This window comes from Bidens hawaiensis, unplaced genomic scaffold, assembly GCF_021521415.1.
Source record: "Bidens hawaiensis isolate Kalapana, Puna unplaced genomic scaffold, B.hawaiensis_p1.1 tig00035047_1, whole genome shotgun sequence".
Taxonomy (NCBI): Eukaryota; Viridiplantae; Streptophyta; class Magnoliopsida; order Asterales; family Asteraceae; genus Bidens; species Bidens hawaiensis.
The window spans coordinates 37821-57922 of record NW_027496088.1 but is presented as its reverse complement, the minus strand read 5'-3'; the positions used below and the strand labels follow the sequence as shown (position 1 = coordinate 57922).

At 33.5% G+C, this 20102-nt stretch overlaps 1 protein-coding gene and 1 pseudogene across 2 annotated transcripts; one reads left to right on the top strand and one right to left on the bottom strand.

Moving 5' to 3' along the window:
- The first annotated feature begins 5390 nt into the window (after nucleotides 1–5390).
- LOC143586930 (serine/threonine-protein kinase PCRK1-like) lies at nucleotides 5391–10479 on the top strand (annotated as a pseudogene). Its single transcript, XR_013144786.1, has 4 exons — nucleotides 5391–5855; nucleotides 6210–6474; nucleotides 6554–6676; nucleotides 9917–10479. The product of XR_013144786.1 is annotated as a serine/threonine-protein kinase PCRK1-like (transcript).
- Nucleotides 10480–16480: 6001 nt separating this feature from the next.
- LOC143586924 (phenylalanine ammonia-lyase) lies at nucleotides 16481–19804 on the bottom strand. The gene is made up of 2 exons (XM_077068366.1): nucleotides 19431–19804; nucleotides 16481–18317 (listed from the first exon to the last, which is right to left on the bottom strand). Exons 1-2 carry the CDS (start codon nucleotides 19790–19792, stop codon nucleotides 16568–16570), a joined length of 2112 nt encoding a protein of 703 aa, XP_076924481.1. The 5' UTR covers nucleotides 19793–19804; the 3' UTR covers nucleotides 16481–16567.
- Between the last annotated feature and the right edge of the window lie 298 nt (nucleotides 19805–20102).

The following is a 20102-nucleotide window of genomic DNA, read 5'->3' as shown; positions in this document are numbered from 1 at the left end:
AAAATCATAACTTAAAATGTAAAAAAACAAAAAAATTTAAAAAACTAAAATATTTCCCCTGTCATTCATGTTCAAAAATGAAAAACAACGACGAAAAGACACAACACTGAGAAAAAAGACACAATGACGAAAAAAAACAAAAAACAAAACACAATGATAAATAAAAAAATACAATAGATCACACTATGTCGAACAAAATTTGAAGAAGGTTTTAAAACACCTGAAATTTGACGGTCGATGATTGTGAATTCCGGTAGTTAATACAGTATAATATAATGTTGAGTAATATAACACAATATCAAGAAAAACATACACAATGTCAAGGAAAAAGACACAGTCAATGACGAAATAAACAAAAAAGACAATGATAAATAAAAGGACACAATGATATTTTTTTCCTCAATATTGTTTTTTTAGAGAACGAGGAAGACGGTGGAAACAATTTTGTGTTTTTACTTTTCTTATTAAAATTTTATGTTATGATTTTTTTTTATTAGTTTTTCATTATATATAAGGGTTTCTTTTACCCTTGATATTAAAGGGTTTTTTTTTGGTAGGGAATTGTATTTCTTTGATATATTTGATTGCATTTTGAGAAGGAAATGTTATTAGCAAAAAATACCATTTTTGACTCGTACAAGTTTTGACTGGAACAGAGAATTTATAAAAACTCCCCGCTCCTTTTGTAGGTATGGTATTATAATAAAATTTCAATTTATATTATTTTTGCCAATTTATTGACGATGGTTAGATATGCTGGAGCCAAGTGGTGAAGGATGATTAAGGAACGGTTGCTAAAAGTAGCATCTTTAAGGCATTGAATCATTTTGTTCAGTATATGAATAAAACTTATTAAGGCATCTTTTGGTATTTTTCTCAAAGTTGATATTATGCCAACAAATAAAAGTCACATGAACGCTGTTTGTAAGTCATGTGTATAATAATATCACATTTTCAAGTTTGTATATAATAAGTTAAATAACAATATATGTCATTAAGATAACTTTTCTTATTTTGCATATTTTCAAATATTATCACCCTATTTTAGTAAACGAATCATATTTATAATCTAGTTTCACTAGAATAAATATGAAGAAGAAACTAATCTATCAATAATATCTGCTCAAAAGTTCTTTCACAATTATTCACATTATGTGGAAATTGGGATCATTTGTCTCTCACATAAAGTTAGGTTCACAATAATTAATATATTCGGGATAATTATAAAAATAAATAAAAAATGTTGCACTGCACTTATTTTTTCTAGCAATTTAACTTTGAGTAGGAATGGTGCTCACCTCAATGCTTAAAAACCATCAATCTCACATAACCATGTTATTTATACGATTTACAATCTCAAAACCACTTAAACAATATATTTTATTGACCAAAACAGTAAACTATATAAAACACTCTCTCTCTCTCTCTCTGGCATTAACTCGAACTACTATTTACATATATTGTATTTTAGTTTCTTATTATTACTTAACTTTTACTTTATTATTTGTTATTTAAGTAAAGTGTTATTTTCATCATTTTAGTTTGGCAAATAATGCGAATTTAGTCTAAAAAAATTTATTTTTTGCATATGGACTCTTCACGTTTCTCAATTATTACCAATTACATCTAAATCACTAACCTCATTAAATATAATCGTTAAGTCAGGGGCAGACATGTCTTTTCACTATTTCTTTATTATATGAGTAAAGTGCCAAAATCGTCCATGAGGTTTGGTCATATTTGCGAATTTCGTCTAACGGTACCAAAGTGCCAAAAGTGCCAAAACCTTGGTACCGATTCGGTACCGGGTACCGATTTCGGTGCCGGTACCGATTTCGGTGCCGGTACCGATTTCGGTGCCGGTACCGATTTTGTTCATCCTTAACATATATAATATTTCACGATTCCTATGTTTGAATCCAGTATATTATCCGTTTGTTTATTCTTCTTTATTTTTAGTCATATAAGAGGTTTAGCTCAGCGTAATAATAATAATGTAAAAAAAATATGTAAAATGACAGTAACACCCTTGAGTTAACGTTAAATTTAGACCGAATTAACAAATTGGACGAAATTGGCAACAGTTGGGAAACATCGAGGGTCTAATTGAGAGAAAAAATATTTTTGGACGAAAATTAGCAAATGTGACCAAACTTCAGGGACGATTTTCGCACTGTACTTATGTAATAAAGAAAGAGTGAAAAACATGTCTACCCCTGAGTTAACAATTCAATTTAACGAAGTTAGTAATTTGGATGTAATTGGCAAGAATTGGGAAATGTGGAGGGTTCATATGCAAAAAATAAACTTTTTGAACTAAATTCGCATTATTTGCCAAACAACAAGGACGAAAATGGCACTTTACTCTTGTTATTTATATACGTTTTAAAAACACGGTAGAGATTGGTACACTATCAGATGATTTTTATTCCCTTTATTTAACAAGTTATATTTTTAAACCTTAAACTTGGGCAAGTGTCAATTTTACATGTTTTATTTATTGATTAAATGATTTTCTTAAGCTTTGCTTTTGTATTTATTATAGTTCGTCTTTACAATGATCGAAACTTTTTTTATGATTTAAAATTATCCCATTGTCACATGTTTTCTATATCCACGTTTCGATGTTTGATGTCGCGCCTTTAAAATATGTTTTTTGGCTTTACTAATTCACTAGGTTAGATCCTGTGTTACACATGGATGGAAAATATATAAAACTTCACACACACACACACACACATATATATGTGTGTGTGTGTGCACGCGCACGCGTGTTATATACATTTTAACGAATTGTAAACGTCAGATAATCTAACATTATTATTATTATTATAAGGTATCATATTGTTATTTTAATTAAAATAACCCTACATACAAAGACAAATAGAGAAATATAACAATGTAAAACATAATTCTAAGTTATGCCACATATTTCTAACTTATACCATTAAGCAAAAAAGACATATTAGTTAAAACTTCATGATCTACTAAAGTCATATGTTGTAAACTATGAAGCGTAAACATGTAGATATTGTAACATAAGTTGTGTGTTATAAAAACTATTTTTATTAAAATTATAAAACATTTAAGTACACAGCATAAAAAATGCTAAATATATGAATATAATAATAAGATATAATTATAATTTTTATTAAACCGACGTTTAATAAAGCAACAATATAATCCAAACCTCGTGATTAAACCATCATTTCAATCCAAACATCAAGTCCAAACGTTCATAAATAATTTTCTAAAATCTTAAAAAAAAATAAAATAACAAAGTCTCATAGTTTAAAAAAATAATGAAAACAATTAATTGTCTTTATTACTTAACAAATGATTATTATAACAATTTATTTTGAAACTTTCTTCAACTTAGGAGTTAATGTTTAAAACTAATGTTCAAATTAACATGTGTAAATTATATAAATGAAAAATTAATGAGTTGGAAGCCTATGTGAACATGCTAGTTGAATACCATATAGAAACCTTAAATTGCTTTAATAATATAGTAAGATGTTTACAAATTTATAATGGTACGGATGATACTAACTACGTCGGTTTGCAGCTATAACGTGCCGGTTTTTTGGGTTCTATATATGATCATTTGTTCTATTTTAGCATTGATAAGTTTATTTCTTTTGTTTAGTTTCGATGCCATAACCTGATATAGACTAATTTCGTGTCGACTCGCAACGCATTGACAATGTTACGGTTTTATGTATGTTTTTTTATCAGTTTAATGGTCCCACACGAAAATGGGTCCTAATTCCTAGTTTATAATTAAGGACTTGTTATATAATAATTATTCAAATCAAAACACAAATTAGAAATTTAGACAAATCATTTTGGATATATATTTTCCCTCTTGTTGGCTTGACTTACTCTCCATTCCCCTATCTACCACCCCGAGATTTCGTCTCCATTGTAAAGTAGTAAACTACCTTTTCAGACGACAAAACAGGTCATGCTAAATTATTATTATTTGAAATATCCAAGAAAGATGTTGTTTGATTGGATGTAACATTTTCTTTGAAATAGGCATTGGTAAGTTCACACACGAAACTTGATAGTCATAAAAAATATCATTTTCTCTCATATAAAACTATTCTATTTGCAGATTTTTAGAATGAAAACTAGCAGAAAGATAAAATCAAAACAAGCATAAACATGAAAAAAGAATAAACCAATTAAAAAGAGAGAGGATTAAAATTTTTAGTTTAAGCTTAAAGGTTATTGGAGGCGCTGGTTTTACACATTTTTTGTATTTAACTAAATTATAATATTGTTATATTTATAAAAGAAAAACATATATAACAGTGTAAAAGTAGATACCTAGAGTGTGTTAGAGCATTCCCTAAAAAATATCTATTCAATTAAATAATATTTTTTTATATTTTTTTAATTATAGTTTTCTTTCTCCTCAACTCACAACCAGTTCAACAAATATTAAAAAATAAATAAGGGCAAACAAAGTCTTCACAATTTTTCAAAAAAAAATCACTGTTTTTCTCTCTCTAACCTATAATTCGCACTCACAACCACTCATAACCCTACCCTATAATTTGCAAAACCTTCTAACATATTTTAGGGGAGTTGTACTTAGGGCGGAATCAGTTTGGTTGGGTAGGTCGGTAACACCTCCGTCGGTTGGGGATGCAATTTACCCTGGAACTTCATGTACGAAAACCTATTAGAAAAGGTGATCGTGTGTTATGAAACATCATGTGATTTGGGTATAGATGGAACACCACCTCTAATTTTGAGTTGTCTCCATATAATTGGCTCGAAGATGTAATTTCATTTGGCTTTCAGGCTGTACCCTATATATACAGTGTTCTGAACATCCCAAAAACACAATGGGTTAATAAACATTTTTGGATTTGTTACAAGTAATAAAAGTTATTATAAAAACTTTGTTACCAATTTCCAAAAATAAGCAAAAACTATCATTAGAATGTATATAATGTCATCATAATGTAATATTATGTCATCAAGAATAATCAAACCGGCCGACACATTTCCCAAAATTTAAACAACTCTTTTAGTCAACTTTTTAACCTATTAATTTGTATACTGAGTACATTTCTTTTCCAGCCACCCCATTGCTTTCTCTCTCTCCAAAGTCTTTAGATCAGATAGATGTGTTTCCTGTACAATTTCTACCTTTGATGACATAATTTTTAGTTAATCAATCAGGGTTTTTCAGTTTGCAAGTAAAGTACGAGTCTTGTGATGATCTCATGTTAATTTCTTGATTATGTGGTGTTCTCTTGCACAATCTTGATATTAATTAATCCTTTCAAGATTGCATTTCTTGATCACATATTAAATCCATACCACCTTAAAAGGTTAGTTATTATGTTATATGTTTTAAATCTGTAAATATTCTTTTCTTCTCTATGCTTGCACGCGTGCATATTTATGTCTGCATGCGCGCAACATTTGTGCTTAACTTTAACGCTGCTGATTATAATCTATATTTTTCTAGCTGAGACACTAAACCTTTAGAGGAGATGAAGTGCTTTTCGTTCTCTTACCATGAAGAAAAGAACGAAACTACGAAAAATCGGACTTCTTTATTTACAGGAAGATCATGGACAGGGTTCAAGTCTCATACTGTGTCTGATGTTAGCACTGAGACAAAACGAAGGGCTAATGTTCCAACCTTTTCACAAGGGCTTAAAGTGTTCACTTTGGCTGAGCTAAAGTCGGCTACAAACGGCTTTAGACGGTCTTCAAAGATTGGTGAGGGTGGGTTCGGGTGTGTCTACTTGGGCTCGATCAAGTCCCCTCAAGATACGACTAAAACGATTCATGTGGCTATCAAACAGCTCGCTAGACAGGGTTTACAGGCAAGCTTTTGCTGCTATAATCAGTAACATATTTCAACAAAATAATATGCAATTAGCCAGTAACATATTTGTGTAACGAATGACATATACAACGCTGACTCAACTTTTTGGGTCTAAAGCGGATTACAAAATCAGTATATTTTTTCGCAAAAAAACAAATATCTTCTTTTGCTTAGGATTCTAACATGAGGGAATATAATAACACACTTTTCTTGTATGCGATTTGCTAGATGATGAGAAAACATTAACATTTTATTAAACGAAGCTAAATCCTAAAAATTAGAGACCTTTATATATATATATATATAATACATGTATATAAATATGTTCTAACTTTATATTTATGATGGATAGGGGCACAAGGAGTGGGTGACGGAAGTGAATGTTCTTGGGGTGGTTGAGCACCCGAACCTTGTGAAGCTCATTGGCTATTGCGCAGAAGACGATGAACGAGGGATCCAACGGCTTCTGGTTTATGAATATATGCCCAATAGAAGTGTTGAAGATCATTTGTTGGCTAGGACAGACAGTGGAACCTCTATCATGGACCATGAGACTTAAAGTGGCTCAAGAAGCGGCTCGTGGCTTAACATACCTCCATGAAGAAATGGACTTTCAGGTAGGTTGTTACAATATAGGATTCTTCAAACACACATCTTGGGTAAAAATCGTTCGTGATTGATGTTATATTTTTGTAGATTATCTTTAGAGATTTCAAATCTTCCAACATCCTTCTTGATGATCAATGGAACTCCAAACTTTCCGATTTCGGTCTAGCTAGGCTAGGTCCGCAAGAAGGACTAACCCATGTCTCCACAGCGGTACGTTCTTTCATGATAATCTTTTAATATATATAGAGGAGGGATCTACGCAAAACACTATATATTATGATAACAGGCAGACAAAAGGTTGCATTCTCGTTCTTTTGGTACTTAAGTAGGAAAATAAAGTGTAAAATTTTAGCAGATACAGTGGTTGAAAACCCTCTTCTAGTCATGTAATTTCTCTATTTTTCGCCCGGTTAGTAGCTTGCTAGTACCATTGTTAGAAAGAGTTGCATTCTTATTTCAATCTTAAAAAGTGAAAAATAAAAGCAATTAGGCTGCCCGCTATGGGGGGGCCTTGGAGGGGGGAAAGGGCGCCGACGGAGGGGAGAACACCGCCGGGGGGCCCCGAGGAGGGGGGCGCGGAGAGAGGGGCTTCTTCTGGACGGCCGGGGTGGAGGAGGGTGGGGGTGGGCCCCCTCTTTCTCCATCTCTCACACACACATTATTATATATATATATATATATATATATATATATATATATATATATATATATATATATATATATATATATATATATATAATTTGGTTCATTTCAGAAGTGTTTTTAGTGTGAGAAGTACGAGAAGAAATTCTGGCCAATCATAACTTTTCTTTTTAATTTCAGATTGTTTAATTGTAGAACTATATTAGTAAAAAGTTTATGAGTTTCATTTTGTAATTAATGCTAATTAATGTTAAGTTACAAATGATTATACATTTATTTTTATTTTTTAATTTGATTTTATCTTTAAACAATTCATAAAACAAAACCATCATACCCGTACTATAAAAAATATAAATATATTAACCATCATAAAAACAAATACCTACACAAATCATAATATTAACCTACACATACAAAAAGTAGTTCATGTTATCACCTACACAGATCACAATATTTATATACATGCATATAACTAGTTCATGTTAACCTACACAAATCACAATAATAACCTATATATACAAATTTAATTCGTGTTATAGCCTACCCATTTGTATTTACCTACACATATCAGAATATTAATCTACAAACAAACCTTGTTCATGATATCACATACAATTAAAAGTATTAACCTAAACTTGTAAAATATTCGCAATGTAGGAACACATCATATTTTTTTATAATATATCTTTTATGTGTAGGCAAATACGAGTTACGCGTAGATGAATATTATTTATATGTAGGTGAAAATAAAATGAACTAGCAAGCTGTGTAGGTGAATACGATATATGTGTAGGTAAATATTAGTTATGTGTTGATGAAAAATAAAAGAAACAAAATTAGTGTAGGAGAAAATAAGTTGTGTTGGTAAATACGAGTTACATCCTGATAAAAATAAAAATAACTAACAATTTGTATAATTGAATATGAGCTATGTCTAAATTATTATGTTACTTGTGTAGGTGATTAATTTAATACAATTCGCCTACATATACATTTTTTTTCTATGTAGGTAATAGATAATTCAAATTTGTAACCTTTTGCAATAATTAATGTGAACAATATTTTTGGAGTAATTAGAGGAATTAATGCATTGAACAAATCAGAGATAATCAATGGTTGAGATCAACTTCTCGCATTTCTCGCTATAATATCACTTCTCGCATGATCCATCCCCTATATATATATATATAGAGAGAGAGAGAGAGAGAGGATGGTTCATGAGAGAAATAAAATTACTGTGAGAAATATGAGAAATGAATATGGGCCACTAATTTTAATTTAGATTTTAAATTCTTAAAGATAAATGGGGAAAATATTAATGCATGCTCTCTCTTCAATTAATATAACTAATAAATATAATTGTTATCTATTTAATTAATATAACTAATCAAATTATATAATTGAAAAATATTAAGAATTCATTTATTTTTATAACTTATTTTTTTCTCTCTTGAATTTTTATCATACACAAGTACAATTTATTCATACATTAAAATTTCTTTTTATCCAAAACCAATTTCTTCCAACTCAATATATTAATATCCATCAACACGTATTTACATTGTGATGAATAATACAAAAAACTATCTTACACGTGTTTACATTAAATATCAACAAAAAAGTATACAACCTACACAAAAACATATAACCTACACTTGTTCTAAGAATAAGAAAACATATAACCTACACACGAAAAACATATAACCGACACACAAAATTCAGCATCAATAAATTGCACACGTACACGAAAACGTATAACTTACACACGAAAAACATATAACCTACACTCGAAAATTTATCCTACACATTTAAATATAATTTATTCATACATTAAATATTTTTTCTATCCAAAACCAATTTCTTTCAACTCAATATATCAATATCCATCAACACGTAGGTACATTGTGATGAATAATACAAAAACTATCTTATATATGCTAGCATCAAATGTCAATAAAAAATATACAACCTACACAAGAACATGTAAAATACACTTGTTCTAAGAATAAGAAAAAATATTACCTACACACGAAAAACATATAACCTACACACGTATAGGATGTGTGTATCTTTTTCTAGTTTATATAATTGTTGATGTCGAATTACATATGTAAGTTGTATACCTTTTTGTATATTGTACGTTTTTATTGCTCAAAACAAGTGTAGGTTATATAATTTTGTGTATGTTGTATATTTATTTTATATTTAATAAACACATTTGTATGATATTTTTTATTATTATTTATAACAATAATTTTTCTAAGTATATCAATTGAAAAAAAAAATTATGTTTTGATATTTATTAATTAGAGAGGATTTTTTTTTGTTATATTAGTTGTATTAATTGAAAAGAGAGAGATTTGTTATGGTTATATTAGTTATATTAATTGAAGAGAGAGAATGCATTTATTGTTGCATTTACATTTTTTTTATTTATTTTTAAACATTTAAAACATAAAATAAAACTAGTGGTCCATATTCATTTCTCACAGTAATTTCATTTCTCTCCTGAACTTAAGCATATATATATATATATGTATATATATATATGTATGTATGTATGTATGTATATTGGGGGGCCCAAGGGGCTTTAAACCATAACGGGACAGGCTTCGAAGCCCCGTGGCCATGACGTGGCACGGTGGAGGGGTTTCGATGCCCCTCACCATAGCATACGGCCTTAGAATAAATATAATATTTTGTTGTTTCTCATTCACCTCTCATGAAACTCAAAAACACAATTATACACAAATTGGTTTGATTGTCGTATAACCTTTAACCAATGACACTGAAATATTATATGATCAGGTTGTAGGAACAATGGGATATGCGGCTCTAGAATATATCCTAACGGGACGACTGAGATCCCAGAGTGATGTGTGGAGCTACGGTGTTTTTCTGTATGAGCTTATCACGGGTAGGCGTCCATTGGATCGTAACCTGCCCAAAAATGAGCAGAAGCTTTTAGAATGGGTCAAACCATATCTGGACTCTAAAAGGTTTAGACTAATAGTTGACTCTAGGCTAGAAGGTAAGTACTCACTGAAAACAGCACAAGAGCTTTCCATTATAGCCAACAAGTGTTTGTCTACGAACCCAAAAGCAAGACCAAAAATGAGTGAGGTTCTTGAAATGGTTAACCGAGCCGTTGGGAATGCATCAGAAGGATCCAGTCCTGGACCACCTGTAGGCTGTCCTGCTCATGTTGTTCCTTCTATTGAACCCATCAATCCAGATAAAGTTTTTGTATAAATATGTAGTCGCTTTGTCTAGTTTGTTATAGAGAAAGGACATATTAGCAATTTTATGTAATCATGACATGTTTTGTATATGTTTTTGTTGTGAAGTGATATTAACACAACCAAAGCATCAATGAAAAGCTAGATTTAGATGGATAAACTGAAGGCTTACAATCTAGTGAAAACCGAACCATACACAAAACAATCATGAAATTATAAGAAGAGATGAGAAATTAGAATAGAATATGAGATGACAGAAGAACCACCATTTACTTAACATTCATTGTAATCGTTCTTTGAATCTCTTCAGCATATATCAAGCGAGTCCCTTCACGTTTCCACAGATCATTTCTCTTATTGGGCCACCTAAACTCGGCCGGTGGCTTGGGCTTGTCTAGGCTCACATCCACAACAGTTTTTATGTTCATGACTACTTCAGTTCATGAATATATATTTTTATAAGATAAGATATAAGCAATGTTGTTTAAAACTCTAGTGGAACACTTGGACTGGGAATCGGACCTTTAACCGGTTCGGTTGGCATGGTTGAAACAATACTTGTTGGGTCGACCGGTTTAAAGATCAGCGGCGGTTTGGTTTAGCTGTTGGACCAGTTTTGAATTCTTTTTGTGAAAAAAAGTATGTGTGTGTGTATCTTTGTAAGATTTGAACTTTGGATCTCTCATGGACGGGTGAAAGTGTTTGTCGAATAATTTAAATTTAGCTGGTGTTGTATCCTTGGGTAGCCACATTAAACTTAATTTGCCCTCACCCCTCCCCCCCAACTTTTTTGCACAGTAGTGTAAATTAATCCGTTTTTCGCCGGAAATTTTGTATCTTAGTGTAAATTTAATCGTCTTTGCCCGAAAATTCCCCCCCCCCCCCCTTACCGTTTATGAAATTCTCAAATTATTTGAGTCCACCCTCGGGCGTTTTTGTCCAAGCTTCGCCACTGAAGACGACTGTAGCTCCAAAGAAAATATATTTGAGTGAGAATGAGAGATTGAGTGTAATGGACTTGTTCATTGTTAAAATATGCAATTAAAACATCAATATAAGTTTTGGGTTAATATAATACATTTTTTATGATTTTGTATGATAAATTGGGTTTTGGATGCTGTTGGTGACATGCTTACGCATAAGGCAAAATATTATGGGCTTGGCCCAAAGCTTGCAGTCGGTTATATTGAAGAGATTCTAACGACCTGAATAGTTCGGCTGATTACAAAAGAAAGAGAGAGTACCTGACAGCTGAGAGAAGGTGTGTATCTCAATTCCGTCATCTTATTAGTCATTCTATTTTTGTCTCGTTCGTCTCTTTCATATTTTGTCTGGTAAGTTACGGTTTGTTGTTTATACAGATCCAGTCTTAAGATCAACTTGTATTTCTAATCTTAAATGTTCTTTGTAGGTTTGTGTTCAGCCCCGGGGGGGGGGGGGGGTTAGCTCAGCAGTGTAAAGAACGCCGTTTAAAGTGGCAAATATAATCAAACCTCGAGGATGATTTTAACTGTTACTCATTTAAAAAATAAAGATATTTTAATTAAATTATATGGACAACGAAACTAGCAAGTAGCACACATGAATGAGAATTCTGACCTAACACACATTTCCTTCCAAAATAGTATCAGGAGAACTATTATGATATTATCATTAATACAAATGGACCAAATATTTAATTGCACATGAGAATTCATTCATACCTAACACATCTAACAGTCTAACACACATTTCCAACCTTGTATTTTCACACCAACATCCACCCCCACCCCACAAGCCTAGTTTGATGTCTATGTATCTTGCATACCTTGTGTTCCTTTAAATTGTGATGATTAAGACTTCGCATCCACTTGTTTAGAGAGAACAAATTAAGTTTGGTATATCTAAATTATTAGATTTAATGTGATTTAGACGTCGATTTTTCAAAGCGATTCACTTGAAGTGGAAATTGAAAGACAGAAAGGGGTTTGGATTGCCCTAGCTAAAAAGGAGGAACACCAAACTTTGGATAAAACATGAAGTGGTGAACGCCTAGAACCACTCAAGTCATATGTGTCCGCAACACGCCTAACACGAATGCCACTATCAAATCGTAGGGTTGCACATGTCGTGTTCCCTACCGTTAACAAGTATTCCGGATATAGTTATTGATGTAAATAAATTAATATCAGTTTTGAGATTGCCAAATTACGAGTATGATTCTCAAATTGTATCAGCTAGTTAACTTTTATAAATTACGAAGGTTACTGATTTGAATGTCTCTGATCCATTTGATACATAAAGAGTAAAAACAAGCAAAAAAAAGTGCAAACATCATATTTCTCATTCTTAAATAAGCTTCTTCAATGTATCAAGTTGGCATAGTACTAATACTTGAGCTATATATGTTATGCAACATTTAATATACCCAGACTTGCTAGAATATATAGGACCGACACACGACATCTCAGAGCCATCAAAGGACACCGCCCAAAGATTTGCAAGAAGGATGCTCAAACAGGAACTACTATTATTTACTCCTTGAGCTGCGTTGTGCAACATTTAATCTACTTTACATAAGGACAGTAACACCTTTGAGTTAACTTTGAATTTAGACCGAGTTAACAATTTGGAAGAAATTGGCAGCGATTGGGAAATATTGAGGGTCTAATTGTGAAATTGGCACCTTTGAGTTACTCGATGCTACAACATGTGTGGTGTCTCCAAGGTTGAAGGCGTTGTCCTGTGTGTGGTGGCTGGTGGTCTCTAGGGCGGTGGCCAGCAGCGGCAGACGACAGTGTGTGCTTAGCAGTGGCCGGTGGTCTCTAGTGAGACAGTGACTTTGAGTTATGTACTGAATGAATGGTACATGATTTTCAAACCCTAACCCAATGGCAATCCTGTTCTTTTTTGTTGTTTAAACAAGTTTATTATTGTTACAAATAGCCCCCCCCCCACCCCTTTTTCAAGTTTGAGTTTTATATAAACAAAGCTTTCAGTATTCGACTAGTATTTTTTAGAAAAATGCGAGGTTTTATAAAAAAAAAATCAAACACTGGATATTTAAAAAAAGAAAAAAATTCAGTGGTGACCGATAACTTTTTGAAGAAATAACTTGGGGTAACCACGCTCAATACCTATAAGAATTTTTCACCCCTGTCACCAGATAAAAACTAACATGGCCAGTTAACTTTTATGATATACCATTAGTAATGATATATCATTTAGAAACAAAAGACGACTTTTCTCTCCTAAAAACCCGTTTAACCACCTCAAATTTTCCTATTTTGGAAAAAAAAAGGAAAAAATCCAAAGACGTCCTTGTGACCACAAGAACTAGTGGACAATTTAAGTTGAGAGTAACGTAATTACGTAAACATGTTATGATACCATGTTATAATTAATGCGTATTTAACCTTATACGACTCGTGTGAAATATTAATATATGTAGTTACAAAGATACATGAGCTCATCATTGTTTGTATTATTATTATTTTTTTAATAATGACTCATAATGTGGTTGTTAAATTTTAATCCAATCATGATACATGAAAACTCTAACAACCACTTTTGATTATCATATTGACTTTAAGTCTTGAAACAGTGATTCTTATTGATTTACTTTTAATAGCAAATTATTTCCCGCTAAGAACAAGTATGCTAGTACAAACAGAGAAGAGGAACAACTAGAACAACACGTCATGGTATTGATTCTTACCCATTGGTAACCAAAATCGTCACCTAATGTGGTGGTTAAAATTTATAAGCTAAAATGCCGATTATGAAATGTTGATATAACCTAACATGATATAATCCGAGACGTTCTAAGGCATGGCATACCTGTAATCCCCAAACAAGTGCATTTAACAGGCAAGGACCACCCGTTGATTGAGTGAGCACAAACGAATGTGTTGATGCGTACCTAAATACAAGACTCTTGAATGAAACGTCAACGAAAAATGACAATTGGACAAAAATAAGTTCGAAAATGGAAACGAAATGAATATTCGCATGCCTAACCTACGGCACAGAAATATGTTTCATATATATGATTTACAGCCACATGCATGCACATAACTTCTTCTTGATATAGTCCTTGTTAACATAACCACACATGGCTCATTTCGAGAGGGTCCCAACTATTGTTCTCCTTGTTTCTGTATGTATAGGTCGATACGTTAGGGGGTTGATATGTTAGGGTTATTTAAGGCGATTGATGAAGCCAAAGAACTTTCAATTGAAATGAATATTGATATGATGGGTTAGGATAAAATAAAAACTCATTTAAGTTGAAAAAACTCTAGAAACTCATCATCAAATACATGCTTCAAATTAAAATTTGAATCTTATGGTACATAATTAAAGTTAATAAAAAAAGATAAAATTAACTTTTTTTATCTTCTGAAAATATAAGTAAAAGTTAGTAAAAAATATAAAAAAATAGTAAAACATTTTTTTTTTAATTTTTCGATGTTTTTTATTAAATGTAACAATATATATTACATATGTAAAAACAAAAAAAAATGTTATACAAGTTTTTCACGGGTTTTTTTAACTCAAATGGATTTTCAATCTATACATTGCCTTGATATGTATGATATTCCCTAAAAAGGTAAAAAGTGTCCGGCTTATAAGAATTTGATGAAAATTTAAGTAACTAGAAGTCTTATTTTCATCTGAAAAGATTATATTTTATGTAGTGTTGATCAAACGAGTGTCTCATAAAACAATATTCAAACAATACAAAGGTTAAAAAAAATTGATTTTTTGTTTCCTAAAAGTTTTAAAAAATTGACGTATCTTAAGCCAGTGTTGTAATTTGTAAACCTATTGAAGCTCCACTCAAGTGTGGTGAATGATAAGTTATCAATGATTATAAGCTTTATATAAGACTAAATTGCAATTTTTGTTAAAACACTGTAAAATCATTGGACCTTTTAAAAAGTTGGTTTTCACTCGATTGATTGGACCTCTCAAGGACTTCTTTCAAACTTACGAGTTGGAGTTGCTTTTAAAAATTGAAAAAATATAGTTAAAGTCAATTGTGATTTTTTTTTTCAACAATAATTTTTTTTCATATAAAATCCTTCAAACCTTCCTATTATAAAACTTTAAACCCATTACCTCAAATTTGTAAAATGGAACATATATAATACAATGTATGTGTGAATGAGGCGAGGCCCACTCATTGCTGGTGTGAGAACAAATAAACGTGTTGGCCGGTAACTAAGTACAAGATTATTAAACGAAAAAGAGTTAAGTGTCATTTTAGTACTTTCGGTTTGACCAACTATGCAACTTTAGTACCTATATTTTATTTTATGCAAATGACTACCTCAGTTTCAAAAAATTTGCATTTTTAGTATTTTTTTAACTCCGTCTATTTTATCAGTTAAGTCAGGGGTATTTTGATAATTTTGTAATTTTCTTAATTTTTTCTATTCTTTTAACCCAACGAATTATAGCAATGTTTGTGAACGCACCAGGTTTGCGGAAATGTTCGTGCGACATTCCAGCAAGTTCCAAGGTCACCAATGATGGCGGTTAGGAAGGCCGATGGCTGCTGCCATATCTCCGGCAGTAGCAGCGGCGGCAACGACAATCTGGTTCTATTGGTGGCGATGACGATGATGATGGTGATGACTATAGCGGCTATTGTTCCGCCACAGTATCCGACAATGGTGGAGAAGAACGAGCAGCAACGGATTAGGCTTATGATGGTTCAGTACGAAGCGACAAAGACGATGGAGTTCACGAACATTTCCGGCAAACCTGGTGCGTTCGCTGACGAGCTGGAGTAGTTTCCGGCAGTGGACTTCCGGTGGGGGAAGGCATAAAAAAGAAAAGAAAAACTTAAGAAAATTACAAAATTACTAAAGTACTCCTGACTTAACTGATAAAATAGACGGAGTTAAAAAAAGTACTAAAAATACAAGTTTTTTGAAACTGAGGTAGTCATTTACATAAAATAAAATATAGGTACTAAACTTGCATAGTTGGTCAAACCACAGATAACTCAATGAAAATAGAAATAGGTACGAAAATGGAAACAAAATGAAATTGTATACCTAGTGAAACCAACGAGACAGAAACGTGTTAATATATATAATTTATAACCACATATTCGGGCACATTGATAGCAACACCTTAGGAGTCCTTGTTCAAACATTAACAAGATACAAATTTAACCAAACAAAAATATTAAAAAAATACAAATTTAACACTTAGCATAAATCCACACCTAACAGATAGGCAGTGGTGCACCATTCCAGCCTTCAACACACTCCAACAATGGATCGATTATTTGGCCTTTGGACATGGCCGTGAACACCTTGTCGAACTCTTCCCCGGGCGAGGTCACCTTCTCGCCCGTCAAGTACCCGCCACCGAGCTCCTCCCGCACGAATCGGTACAACGGGTATGATCTACAAGCCTTGATCCTGTTTGGAATAGACATTGTACCATTCTCAAATGCAATTCTAACACTTTCAACTTCCTTAGGCAAAATGGCCTTTAGTTCATCTTCGAAAGTCGCAATCTTTTGGAAGATGGAAGTGTTCGCGTTCTTCTCGGTTTCGCCATTGTTTAACGCATGGTCAACGAGCACTTGGCGGAGCTTTTGCATCAATGGGTACGTGGCAAGGCACGGGTCGTCAATGTAGGCGAAAACATACTCGCGGTCGACCACACGAAGCAAGTCCTTTTCACAAAATCTTGACGGGTGGAGCTCGCCGTTGACGCCCATGGTTAGGACCTTTTTTGCTACTTGGCTCACGGTGTTCTTGACCGTCGCTTTCATGTTCTCTTCCAAATGCCTCAAGTCAATCGATTGGCATAATGCGACTAGGTAAGTCGATGACATGAGCTTTAAAATCTCAACCGCCTCGGCTGTCTTCCTAGCCGAAATCAACCCGAGTGAGTTAACATCTTGGTTATGCTGTTCCGCACTTTGAACATGGTTTGTAACCGGATTCGCTAGAAATTGAAGCTCGGAACAATAAGAAGCCATGGCAATCTCTCCACCCTTGAACCCGTAATCCAAACTTGGGTTACGCCCACCCGAGAGATTCGAAGGCAACCCGTTATTGTAGAAATCATTCACAAGCTCCGAAAATTGGGCAAACATAAGTTTCCCAATCGCAGCAATAGCCAAACGCGTGTTATCCATCGAAACACCAATCGGGGTTCCTTGAAAGTTACCACCGTGTAACGCTTTGTTTCTCGAAACGTCGATTAACGGGTTGTCGTTAACCGAATTGATCTCGCGCTCGATCATTTTCGTGGCGGACCGGATGACTTCAATTTGCGGGCCCAGCCATTGGGGCGATGTGCGGAGAGCGTAACGGTCCTGTTTCGGTTTTTGCAACGGGTCCATTTCGTGAACCTTTTGCGCGGCTTTAACGTAGTCACTTCCGTCTAGAATGTATTCCATGATGGCTGCAGCCTCTATTTGACCCGGGTGATGCTTTAACTTGTGCGTCAAGTGGTCAGTGAACTCGGGTTTCCCCTGCATCACTTCCGCGAAAATAGCCGATAAGACTTCGGATAATAATGCAAGCACGTTGGCTTCAAACAACACCATGGAAGCCATCCCGGACCCGACCGCGGTCCCGTTAACAAGTGCCAACCCTTCTTTGGGCTGCAACTCAAAGAACCCGCCTTCGACACCCGCTCGGGCGAAGGCGTGTTCCGCATTAAGGATTTCGCCATCGGGGCCGACGGCTTTGGAGTTGGGGCGGCCCGTGAGGAGGCCCGCGATGTAGGATAACGGGACAAGGTCGCCTGAGGCGGTGATGGTACCGCGGAGGGGTAAACACGGGGTGATGTTGTTGTTGAGGAACTTAGTGATGGCTTCCAAGATTTCGAAGCGGATGCCGGAGTAACCCTGGAGGAGGGTGTTGATTCTGACGAGCATGGCGGCTCTTGTGGCGGAATGTGGAAGAGTGTGGCTTGATTCTGTGCCGTTGCCGAATATTCCGGCGTTCAGGAATCTGTGATGCAAACATTGAATCTTATTAGATTTTTTAATGAAATCAAATCATCATTGAAATTTCCTAGTAGATTTGAATCATATATTTTTACAGTAACGAAATAAATGTAACGTTTTCATTAAAATTAAACTTTATTATTTATTTATTTATTTAGCTTATTGCTAGTTGACAAAAAAAAATGTAGGTGAAAAATACTTTCTTTTCAACGACAGCCTTGCAAAAGTTTTATATGTTTTTTTCATAATATGTGTGTTTTAAAAAATGAGCATATGCCTTCACCTACCACAAATTTATATTTTTATATTGAAATTTATGACATACAATGGACGTGAATATTTCATATGAGAGATTACCTACCAACCTAAAATAAAACTCTTAAAGTAGCAAGTTAAAATTTTGTATAAAAATTCGGTTAAAAACTTTGTTAACCTATAAAGATAACAAGTTTAACAGGTCAACTTCATTGGATCACGGGTCTAACTCGTCTAATCATTTGATTTCTTTTCTAACAATCAACGAATAAAATATAATTTTTGTAATTGTAAGTTTAATAATTTCTACAAAATTTATTCCTGTACCATTAAAATTAAAATGCGTTTAGATTACATCGAAACAGAAGGCAAGCGGGCAACAAACTGCGTCGCTACCCCCTTTTGAATTGCAAAACCCAATCTTTTAAAAAATATATTTGCTAATCTTGGAGTCATAACATTACTATGTAAAGGTATAATTTTAAATTAAATAGATCATTACTACATTTCTATTATTAACATGTAGAGGTATAATTTTAAATTAAATAGATCATGCCCATATCAACACATAAAGACTCATTTCTAATCAAGTTTATGTATATTATGTATATGACACGATTATCGGGCTAGTACCAAATGTTCAAATTTGTGTCGAATTCAACCCGCCACAATTAAAGCCCCTAGTAATTAGCCTAACATGTAAATCAAAACAATATTGTTTGTAGCTTTCTATAATTAAGATCTATATTAAGTATCGTTTTAATTTGAATTAATATATATTGTATCCTACTTAGTCATACTTAGTCATGATGCAAATAATAATATCATAATTCATAAACACATAAAAGTAGTTAATTATAACCTTATAAGTTCCTTTTGCAGAGCACCACCTTGCTTAGTCCTACGATGAGACGTGGCACCAAACCCGGTGGTCACACCATAACTATCCGTCCCTTTATTCATACTATCCATGACCCAATCACTGCTGGCCTTGACGCCAGCTCTCGCGGTTTCTGACAGCTCCACTTTCAAGCTGTCAGAAGCCGCGATACCCGCCACCTGAGACACTGTCAGTGTCTCACCACCAATCTTCACCACTGGCTTCCTGAACTCCGCCACCATCTTCTTAACCTCATCTAGGTGGCTCCCGGTCAACGCCTCCGCCGCAACGCCCCAGTTTAACGGATCCTTGATGCAAAACTCAGCATGATTACCATTCTCCATTGTTATTTTGTTGTTTATTCGAGTACAAGTAGTAAAAATACAAAGAACAATATTTAAACTCTACACGCACTAGACTCACACTCTATGTGCGTGCAATGAAGTTGAGATTGCTGAGTTATTAGGTGGCGGAGGGTGATGTTTATATAGGGCTGGTGGTGGGTGTGAATAATATTTGAGAGGTGGTAGGGGTGGGGGTGGTAGGTAGGGAGAAAAAAATAAGAAAAATAATAAGGAAAATAAATAAAATGATAAAAGGTGGTAGGTTGGTTTTGTGAATTAATCACAGCCGTTTGATTATGGGATTAATTAT

Bases quoted from the DNA above. Each gene is read 5' to 3' on its own strand.
- LOC143586924 (XM_077068366.1), bottom strand. From the start codon at position 19,792: ATGGAGAATGGTAATCATGCTGAGTTTTGCATCAAGGATCCGTTAAAC. The intron at 18,318-19,430 runs GTTATAATTAAC...TTTGCATCACAG, and splicing joins CTGCAAAAGGAACTTATAAG to ATTCCTGAACGCCGGAATAT.